This window comes from Magnolia sinica, chromosome 1 (assembly GCF_029962835.1).
Source record: "Magnolia sinica isolate HGM2019 chromosome 1, MsV1, whole genome shotgun sequence".
In the NCBI taxonomy this organism is placed as follows: domain Eukaryota; kingdom Viridiplantae; phylum Streptophyta; class Magnoliopsida; order Magnoliales; family Magnoliaceae; genus Magnolia; species Magnolia sinica.
In genome coordinates this window covers 131,750,996-131,762,062 of record NC_080573.1, presented here as the reverse complement: position 1 = coordinate 131,762,062, position 11,067 = coordinate 131,750,996, and the positions used below count along the sequence as shown (strand labels likewise).

At 39.0% G+C, this 11,067-nt stretch overlaps 1 protein-coding gene across 1 annotated transcript; it reads left to right on the top strand.

Moving 5' to 3' along the window:
- The first annotated feature begins 4,722 nt into the window (after positions 1-4,722).
- Positions 4,723-7,539, top strand: LOC131217655 (transcription factor bHLH87-like). Its single transcript, XM_058212606.1, has 2 exons — positions 4,723-5,039; positions 5,329-7,539. The coding sequence occupies exon 2, from the start codon at positions 5,370-5,372 to the stop codon at positions 6,699-6,701; it is 1,332 nt and encodes a 443-aa protein (XP_058068589.1). The 5' UTR covers positions 4,723-5,039; positions 5,329-5,369; the 3' UTR covers positions 6,702-7,539.
- The last annotated feature ends 3,528 nt before the right edge of the window (positions 7,540-11,067 follow it).

Genomic DNA, 11,067 nt, shown 5'->3' with positions numbered 1-11,067 from the left:
CCCCATTCAAAGATTTAGGACCATGTGATTCTTACAATATGGTTTGCTCTTAGTTATATGAATGAATGAAAACTTCAAATTAACGCTGGGTCACTCCCTATATATAACTAGTGCTGGTAGCAACTCTTTAGACAAGTATATATGTTAGCATACATCCGCATGTAGTGCTATTATATTGCTAAGCAGAGGTTGGGACTTCAGCTTTGGATTCGGATCATCTTTCATTAATCCAGACCATTCTATGTGATGGGCCTCACCTTAGATGGTGGATAGCCAAAATATAAGTTTTTTTAAATTGGAATGTTCTAACCCTTTAGTCCACTCTTTGGCTTTGAATATAGATGATCTACTTAAACCTTTGGACGCTCAAAGGATTGAAGTACTCATGAGAGTTTTTTTTTTTTTTTTGTTTTTTTTTTGATCTCCCGTCCACTCCGAGGCCCACCAAATAAACGGTTTGAGCCACTAAAAAGGACTCTTCCAGCGGCTAAAGTTCCGATGCTACTATTGCAAACACGACTGGACGCATTCTAGAATACCTCTCGTCTAATGGCATTTCAGAGGACCCACCCATGTGACTATTGTACCTCTCTTTCTACAGTACATACATACCTGTCTACGTGTTGATGCATGTTTGCATCGTACTGCATTGTCTGCAATACCTATCTGGGACCACAGCAGATTGCGTACTGAGTAAACTCAGTGGAGCTCACTGTCTTACATCCACGCCCTCCATTTTATTTTATTTTTTGTTCATTTTAGGACATGAGAGAAAATTGAACTATATCCAAATTTCAAGTAAACCACACCACACGAAGCAGTAGGAATGGAACACCTACCGTTGAAAATTTCTTGACGGCCACATAAGTTTTGGATCAAGCTGATATTTATGTTTGCCCTTCATCCATGTCCATGTGGCATTATGGACAGGTTGGATGACAAATAAACATCACTGTATGCCTTAGGAAGGTTTCAACAGTAGATATCATTATCCCCACAGTTTCCTATGGCTAAGCTTCTACTGGTAATTCACCTTAGTATATTTTAATGTCAACAACTGTTTTGTCCATTTTCTTATGTTCATTTTTTTAAAACAAAGAACTTTCATCAAATTTGATTACAGGTAATTGTGATCTTCCGTATAACTTGATTATACAGCTTGTATTCTTTCACACCATCACCAAAGCAAAAAATATACACTTTTTAGCCTTTTGGTCTAGCTTTTCTCTTTTAACTGATGGTACATGAGAGTAAATGTCACAACCAAATACATGCAACCTCGAGTAGTTAACTTCATGACCACTGCACACTTCTTGTGGAATTTTATAGTCAATCGGTGTAGAAAGAGATTGATTCACTAAGTAGCAAGCTGTGCTAACTGCTTTAGCCCATAGGTGCTTGTCTAACCCAACAGTACTTAATATACTTCGGGCTATTTTCAAAAGAGTCCGATTCATACATTCCGCCACACCATTCTTCTCTGGTGTGTGCCTAACTGTGCTATGTTGTACGATCCCTTCATCCTTATGAAATTGATAAAATTCTATAGAAGTGAACTCTCCGCCATTGTCGTTCATGAGTACTTTTAGTTTCCACCTTGACTGTTTTTCTTTTATGACCTTCAATTGCTTGAAGGTGGTGAAAATATCATATTCACATTTAAAAAAGTAAACCCACACATTTCTATTGTAATCATAAATGAACGTGACAAAAAAACGATGAATCCCCCCAGAAACAATAGGCAATGACCCCCACATTTCAAAACGCACATAATCAAGTAATCCTCTACTAATATGTTTTTCGATTTTAAAAGATGATTTTGAATGTTTATTGTATATGTAGTGCTCATATACATTCATATCAAAATTCTTACAAGTAGGAATTAAACTACGATTAAGTAGTACCTTCATATTATGCTCGCTCATGTGGCCTAAGCATGCATGCCACAAACGTGCTGATGTAGACTCCGCTACAAAGGCTGCAACTCCACCCGATATGGTGCTACCGATCAACTTGTAGAGGTTTTCACTTCAGGATGCCTTCATTATAGTGAGTGCCCCATTAGAAACTTTCAGAATACAATTATGGCCAAAGAACTTCCATCTAAGAGCATCAAGCGCTATTAGAGATATCAGATTCTTCGCCCAAAGAGGTTAATTAAGCAAAATTCAACGAGTAGATCAGTAGCTACGATGTATTATCCGTGTTCAGTGTGATAGAGGTGGGAAGGAGAGGGTAATCACTCTCTCTCTCACTATATTATTGCTCTTCTTTGTATAAGAGAAGAACTATTTGTAAGGATGAGACTAAGGTTCCAAGGAAATAATAGTTAAGATACTCTACTAGAGTGTTCCATATGCCCTGCTATATTGTAATTCGATAATTCTGTTGTATCCCATGCATTTATATCTAGTCAAATTCTTTCACTATCATGATTGTACACTGAAGTGATGGACTCCTAAATTTAGACCATCAAATCATCATCAAATGCAATAAAAGATATTATCAATGGTTAAAATAAAAATGTAACAATTAAAAACACTTACAACACCTTTTAAAACCTTTTTGAGTGCTGAGCTTAGTGGAAAAATTGCTTTATGAATATCTAATCTCTTAGATCTAAACCATAAGTTTTTAGAAAATCAATGGATTCCTTATTGTCCTATATGAATATTAATGGACCTTGATGGATGCACCCCTACTACATACACCCACTTGTATTGTTCACATGATCATCTTGCAAAGAGAGCCAAGGCACATATTGACCCCGAACTCTCACAAGTCTTCAAATGTAAGGACTAATCAAATTCATTGAATCCTCGAGTTGATCAAAGTCCAGACATGATGGGCTTTCCGATCTAGAAACTTAACCTTGATTCACTAAGGCAAATGCTTAATAAGACCAAAGCAAGAGATACGCTTACACTCCTATTTAGAGTAAGGCGAAGGCACGCCAACTTGTTGTCCTACATGATGGTGGAAACCTTCAATTCCAACTCATCATTGGTCCCTTCATAAAGGATGACCACATTCATCATTATAATGGCATTAGCAACCCCAAGTTATAACATACAAACAATATGGTACTGAGATCCATGGCTCAAAATATTTAATTAATGACCATTATATCCAATCTCAAGTGACCTAGGACAATCAAAGGAATTTCTTTCTTTAACTTACATTCGTGTACGCTTTAATGCACTTTCCTATACTATGTCGTAACAATTAAGTCCATTTAAGACCCATGGTCATTATGATCTACAGTTAAAATCATCTCACATTCAATTCACTAGAATTGACTGTAGGAATGATATCTTGTATGTACGGTTCAAATGAGGAAAACAGTGGCTGTAGATAAAGTTACTATCATTATAACAGTAATAATCAGTAGCAAGAAAAGCAAGGATCGATGGTCATGATTAGTATCATGATTACTGTAGCTTTATATTGGAGAGAGAGAGAGAGAGAGAGAGAGAGAGAGAGAGGGGTTGTGTTAGTGGTGTGAATGTGCATTCTCAATGTTGTCTACCACTGAGAGTTGGCAGAGCGCATGGAAATGGAAGAGCAGATGCAACCAAAAGAGGTGCAGGCCTTTTGCCAACTTCTATTATTCAAAACCATCTCAGAAATCTCATGCTCCCCGTCTTTTTAAAATCCCTCTCCTCTCCCGGACGCGGATTGCGTGGTGACACAACGGGGCAGATTTTTAGTATGCCACGTGCTGCTGCCAAAGCTGGCCACGCAAGGCATGCTCGAACGACGTCAGTTTGAAAGTGGTTAGGTCGAGCACATACTCGACGGGCCCAATCAAAAGCTAGGTGGGTCCCACTGTGATGTTTGTGAGAAATCCATCCCGTCCATCCGTTTTTCCAGCTCATGTTACAACACGAGCCCAAAAATGATCGGCGGATCCAAAACTCAAGCAACAAGAGAGGAAACAGTGGGAATTGTACACCCACAGTTGAAATATTCGTGCGGCCACAATATTTTTGTGTTTTCAGGTGGATCCCGGAAAGGTTTCGAGGGTAGGCATTTCCCTCCCTAATTTTTCCTATTGTGTGGCCCACTTGAGTTTCGGATCCTCCTAATTTTTGGGCTCCTGACCTAACATGAGCTGAAAAAACAGACGGACGGGGTGGATTTCTCACAACATCACGGTAGGCTCCACCTAGATCTCAGGCAATCTGGTCCAGCCTCATTTTTTTAAAAAAAAACAAAAGGCTAATATTGCTACAGAGAAATGCTCCTGTGCTCTGGAAGCACTATAAATTACACAGATCTCCAAATTGCGATCCATTGATCTAGACCATTGGTTAGTTCCCGTTTACATTCCATGGGCTATAATAAAAACATCACACCCATCTAACAAATACTAACCATTTGATCAATGGTCTTTAGTACGGACGGTCAAGATTGTTTATAAAAAACAAGTCCAATCAACAATTCAATCCATCTAAAAAAATCAATTTTGTTAAGCAATTGTAACAATCCCATCGATGGCTTGGAAAAAGAATGGCTGTAGAGAAAATAAGGCCAAACTAAGGATGTATTATATCATTAGACCAGTGGAATTTCTCAACGGTAACCTATGAAATTTGTTCTGGACTTAATGGACAGTTCAGACCAATTGATTAGACTGTCCAATGGTCACAATACATCTAGGATTACTATCGAAGTATTTCTGATAATTATATGCATTACTCTTTGTTTTCTCCTAGTACTAGCAAGGACCATCTACCTATCCTTCTTCTCTCTTTATATAAGTAGATCTAGCTGTAAACATGGCAGATAGAATCAAAGAATTTCACTCCTTCAAGAAAACCAAGTCTGGAAATAACTTCTTCCATTCCGTCGCTGTGTGAATACCAATCTTCGCTCGTTGTTTTCGCTGTATTGGGCGATCTTAGTACATTGTTTGCTAGAATGACTTACTTGGTCTTGAGTTCATGAGACAGGTCTTGTCCAGAATCCAAGTTTCTTGAATGAATTTTACTGTTTGATTGAATTTCTGATTTGGGTGACCGCCGGATTTGGAAAAGGTATGCCGCGCAATTGGAAGTAGCCTTGTTGCCTGAGAAGTTTTTTATTTTGTTGTGATTTGTTTCTCTTTTATTTGAATGATACCTGACTTGCCAACTGGATTCGATGTAGGCAGATTCTAAATTTAGATGAAACTATTTATGTTTTGAAATTCGATGTAACAGTAATACACAAATTGGTTATTTAGCTCTTTTGAGTACTTGTTTATCTGATCCTTCTTTTTTTTTTCTTTTTTTTTTTTTTTTAATTTAAAAAAAAATTTTTAAATTTCTTCATTTGGGTTTTCAGGAATAGAAGAGTTGCTGCAACGGTAGCATTTCGTCCGTCGAATGGATAATTTGGGATGGGACAACCTGCAAACTGTTTCAAACAAGGTGATCATTCCTCCATGTCTATGGAGTTCTGAAATCTGCAACAATTCTACAGAATCTGATGTGAAAATGGACCTCACCCAAGGTATCTTCCACCCAAGTCTGATGATAGAAGGTAGTAAGGCCTACGGCACCTGTTCGAGTTCTGATAGAGTATGTGAAACGGTTGAGCGGTTGGCTCCAGCTCTAGATTCGACAAACGGCAGCTCGAATTTGAATTTATCTCAGAGTCAAGATGCGATGAGGCTAGTAGTGGATACTTGGGGAGAAGCCTTGACTGCTCGGTTATGTTCTTCATCTCTGATTGGGAATCCTCTAAACGGTCTAGTGGCCGATTTCAGCCATTCTGATGGTTCACAGGTCTTTAATGACATCGAAGATGAAAAGATCCGGTTTTCCACGGCAGAGTCCATCGAATCTCTCAACCGTTTGCTGCCTACGATGATCAGAGACACCGAGAGGACGGTGGAGGACAATGGCATTTCGGTGATATTCTCAAACCCCAACAAATTGTGGAATTCGAGCTGCTGTAATGGTACTGTTTCATCAGGAGAGTCTGAGAACATGGGCTCTAACGAGAGCCGCAAAGAATCGCACTGGCAGGTAAGCGAGCACGATGAGGTGATCTCGAATCCGTTTGCCATGACTGCCCATCTTGGATCTTCAAACACTAGGCCTAATTCCAAGAGAAGCAATGAAGAAGAAGAACATGACCTGGAACACAACTATCCTTATTTTGACCTCTTTCAATCAGATGCTTCAACTACAGAGGTTGGTTTTCGGCTCATCGCCGACAATCTGCGGAAATCCAAGAAATCCAAGTCAGAAAAGCATCAACAGCCATTGGAGATCAACTTTGGACAGCCAAATTCTTCGGGGTCGTCGATTGAAGAGACGGACACTGAGGCCATGGCTCATATGAAGGAGATGATATATAGGGCAGCAGCATTCAGGCCAGTGAATTTAGGAGTGGAGGTGGTAGAGAAGCCAAAGAGGAAGAATGTGAAGATATCAAGTGACCCACAGACAATGGCAGCAAGGCAAAGGAGAGAGAGGATAAGTGATAGGATAAGGGTATTGCAGAGATTGGTCCCTGGTGGTAGCAAGATGGACACTGCATCAATGCTTGATGAAGCTGCAAACTACCTCAAATTCCTCAGGTCACAAGTCAATGCCTTGGAAACTCTGGGCCACAAGCTTCATTCCATGAATTGTACCACTTCCACTACATTACCCTTCAATACCCACCCTTTTCCCATGCACAACTTTCTACCATACCCAAAACCCTAATCCACAAAAATAAAAAAAAAATAAAAAAACAAACATGACCCCCTATCATTTTTCTTCATCACTAGTTTTTCAAGTTTTAGTGAACCTATTTTCTTTTTCTTTTTTTTTTTTCCTTGTGATTAGATAATAGTTTCTTTTATGTAAACCTTCTTCTCCACAGATCTAGAATCCTAGACCCATGTCATGGTCTTCATCATCATTAACATGTTTTACCATGCAAAACCCATATCATGTACTTCATCATTACCTTCTTTTATGAGTTAGTGATATTTACACCCCATGTTTTTTTATACATTCACTCCCCTTTTCCTACTATCCATACTTAAAACAGTCCACCTTTAGTACTACTCCAAGTTCCAAAGTAGACAAATGGGGTGCACTCATATAAAAAGAAGGGGATATAAATATCACTTAATCATCTATATCATCATCATCATCATCATAGTACCAATCTCTGAAGAGGAGAGAGAGAGAGAGAAAGAAGAAAAGCTTTTTCCCTGCAAAAAGGTTTGATGATTATTGCATCTATGATTAAGATAAAAAGGTGTTAAAGTAAGTAATTATCACATTCTCTTGTATTTTTGTTTCTTGGGGAATGAGCTCATGTTCACATCATCTCTAATTTTCTAATATAGGATGTTTAGATAACCAATGCAAGAGACATTCCCTTAGGGGCTGTGAGCCTAGGTCAGTTATTTCTGTCACCTTGATTCAACCCAAGCGTGCCCTTGGGACTCCCTCCCACATGGTTATGCCTAGCACGTGCAATAAAGAATAAGCGTATTGGTCTAGTCACCTTTTTTCTTTTCATTTTTTAATATTTTCTTAGGTGGTTGCACACTGGCTATCCATGAATGTAACAAACTTCATGTATTCAAGTTATAGAAAGAAAGATTAAAAAAAAGGTAGGATGGTGATGCTGTGGGTTGGCAATGTATTTGATTTTTCCTCCTTGTGTGGTTTTGTTCCTGTAGAGAAACTTTGATACTCTGGCTGAGGGTGACAGGTGATACACTGGCGTTTAGAAATTACTTTAAAATTGCACATGTGGCTTACTAGTCATCGAACTAATATGGTACTCAGTGTAGATGTATTATGAATTAAAAAAATAAGCTTATTTAGTTATCTAAGTATTGAGTTGGTGGACAATCATTGAATGGTTAAAAATGAAAAATAACCAACGGTCCTATTTCCACAAACAAATCTCCACAAATCAGAAGTTAGGATCGTCCAACCAATCTGATCTTGAGATTGTGATTTGGCGACAGTGGGCTTCACAATCTATTGGGTTGTATTTGAGTTAATATATGCCACGTGTCACCATTTTTTTAGTGCCGGAGTATCAAACTTCATACGCAGCATGAGTATCATCTAACTCCTCATGTTCCTAGTGGTGTTTGCTTGGATCAAAGAGGTCTCCGTGGTTGGGATCCTTTCTAAATTTAGAAAATTCTGTATGTAGACGTCCCAGATCTCTCTTGGCTTTATTGCAACATTCCTCTCTCTTGATGGTGCATACACCTTCACTTGCAAGCCGTACATCCGGCATACACATAATTCAATCAAACCGTCCAAATTGCTGGATCCTCTGTAGATGGTTCATAATCCCAAAATCAGATTTGCCTGAATCATGATATCTCTCGAATTCGAGCCACTGACCGTTTATTTTTGAACCGTCCACTAGATCCAGATCAATAGGCCAGTTAGAAACATCGGTTCGACTTACTTGTCCATGACCCATCTAAAATGGGACCCACCGTTTCAAAATGGTTTTTTTTTTTTTTTTTTTTGGGTGAACAATTGTATAGAGGTGCATGTGCATGAATTACCATGCTCCTGCAGTTTATGTTTCAACAATCTCGGATTCCAGATAAAAAAGAGATGGGATGAGAGGAACGTTGGGAGAAAGGTGTTTTGGAAGCTGCTTGATTTTGTGGCTTCACATGGGAAGATTGACTTGTGCTATAGCTGAGGTAGTTATCTGGGCTGGAAGGGTTTATCAACATTAAATGTGGAAGAAGAGCAGTATACTTTTTTTGGTACAATGATAAAAGGGTGAGGTGGGCCACATGCATGCATCTGGGCCATTCATGGAAACACCCTTTTCTAGCCAGAAAGGAGCCGTGCACTGAATTTCCTCTCTTCCATTTACTCATCTTCCGATTTTTAACAATGTGAGTTTAGCACCATTTAAAAAATGATGGCATGAATCTATACTGTCCAAATTGCTGAGCAAGACCCTTTATTTATACCGAGAAGTTGATAGCAACATTGGGCGTGTTTGGGCGGTGGGATTAGAAGGGATTAGGTAGGATACAGGGCACCCATGTGCAGGGCAGTAGTCAGAAGATCTTGCCACAATGAAATAGAAAAGTACAAAATTCAATAACAGCCATTTGGTTATGAATGATGTTCTACGAAACTGTATAAAATTTATATTTAGTCACTTTTTTAAAAGAATTTTATTTATTTCTTTAAAGAAAGCTAAGAAAAAGAAATAAATTTACTTTTATCCTTTATAGAAACTCAGGATAGAAAAATAGCTCTGCTTAAATAATTGCAAGAAAGGAGTTTTAAACCCGTAGAAACTCCTCTCTTTTAAGGCGAATCAGGGAATATGGTATGTGAGTCACAGTCCAAGCGCACCACCCCTCATATGAATTTGAGAATGATCACAATCTTAATGGGGTCCACCAGTATGTTTGATCATGATATCAAACCCTTTGGAAGATTTTGACCGTTGATCACTTAAGCCCACCTTATAGAATTCATACACATTTTTCTCACTATAGCAAAGAATGTGACATGTGACATATAAGAACACGCTTGGCATACAAGTAATTCAAATTAATTGTTCTATGAACCAAAAATGAAAATGCTCACACACAACTAGTTGGACAGCTGGTTTATACATCCAACTAATTAGTGTGTGGGGCCTACAACTGTGATTGTATGGCATCTTGCTTGTCCAATAAGATAGTTCCATCTTGAAAATGAAATGCCTGGAAATCAGATGGTGGGAAATTTAATTTTCATGGTTGGATTGTGCTAATTTTTGGGGCATCCTATTTTCATGACGAGACAACCTTGCTATAGACTATATGTCATACAAACACCATGGTGGGCCCCACACATCAACTAGTTGGACCTACAACCAGCTGCTTGTGAGCATTTCTCACCAAAATTTATGCTCACTTAATTGTCCAACTATATGATTGGTGGACATTTATTCAACTATCAAAAATTGAAAAGCATCCAATGATCCTATTTGAACAAACAAGTCTCCATGAATCAGATTTGTTCAACCAATCTGATTTTGGCACACTAGATTAGCCAACATGGGTTCTACAATTTAGTCCATTTAACTTGGGTTAATATGTGACATGTGTGCAGTTTTTGAGTGCCTGCTTATCAAGCATCATACATCCGAGTATCAAAACTCAGGCTGCCTGATTATCAAATAAGTCCCCGATATTTATTTTCTGAACCGTCCACTTGCAGGTCAAAATTAAAAGGCTAGGATTCTCACCTGGCCTTTTCTTCTTTCAATGTTTATTTGTATGTCACCAAAGGGTTAGAACTATCCAGCCTATGTGATTTTTGGACAATGGACCATTCACCTCAAACCATCATAGAAACCAGAAAAGATTGTGAATGAAAAAAAAAAAAAAAAACTAAAGGTAGGAGTATATTGGGCCATTAATCCATTGGTTTGATCTGACGACTATCCCAGCCATTATCAGGTGGGGTCCACGGTGAACAAACGCTGGCCCAAAAAGTATATAAGCTAGACCAGTTCAATCCTGGATGAGCCGCACATGTACATTAAATCCTGGCCGTTGGTCATTTTCTTTTACAAAACTGGCTGGACTCGGTCGAGGCCTAGTCCACCCTGACCTAGTTCAAAAACCTACCCTTTAGAAATAGTTGCTTACAAAAGCCCAAGCCCATTCCCCTTCAGGCTAGAAAATTACCAATGAATGGCCCAGCAAATCAATGGCTTGTTAGGCATTGATCAAAGCTCCTGCGTAGGCTTGCTCAGGTGGGCCAATCAGCATGTTCTTGATAGCCTTTTCTGCAAGTTTGCTAAGCCGTTGGATCTAAATAAGGCACCAGACGATTGGGTGACCACACATTTCTCACTACTTAAAGATGGTTGGCGGGAAACACGCAAGAGTTTTGAAATGTGAATTTGTGAAACCCATTTTAACATGTGTGCTAAGATTCCCATTCACATGGATTTGAGTTGGGCCTGGTGGTTGAAAATCGAAGGGTCTATTGGGTCTGAAAACATGCCTAGAAACAAGCATGGCCCAGATCATGGGCTTTTATTGTGCTGACCTGCCCATCTATGAACAGGCCAGCC

Coding starts and splice junctions, on each gene's coding strand:
- LOC131217655 (XM_058212606.1), top strand. CDS start 5,370: ATGGATAATTTGGGATGGGACAACCTGCAAACTGTTTCAAACAAGGTG.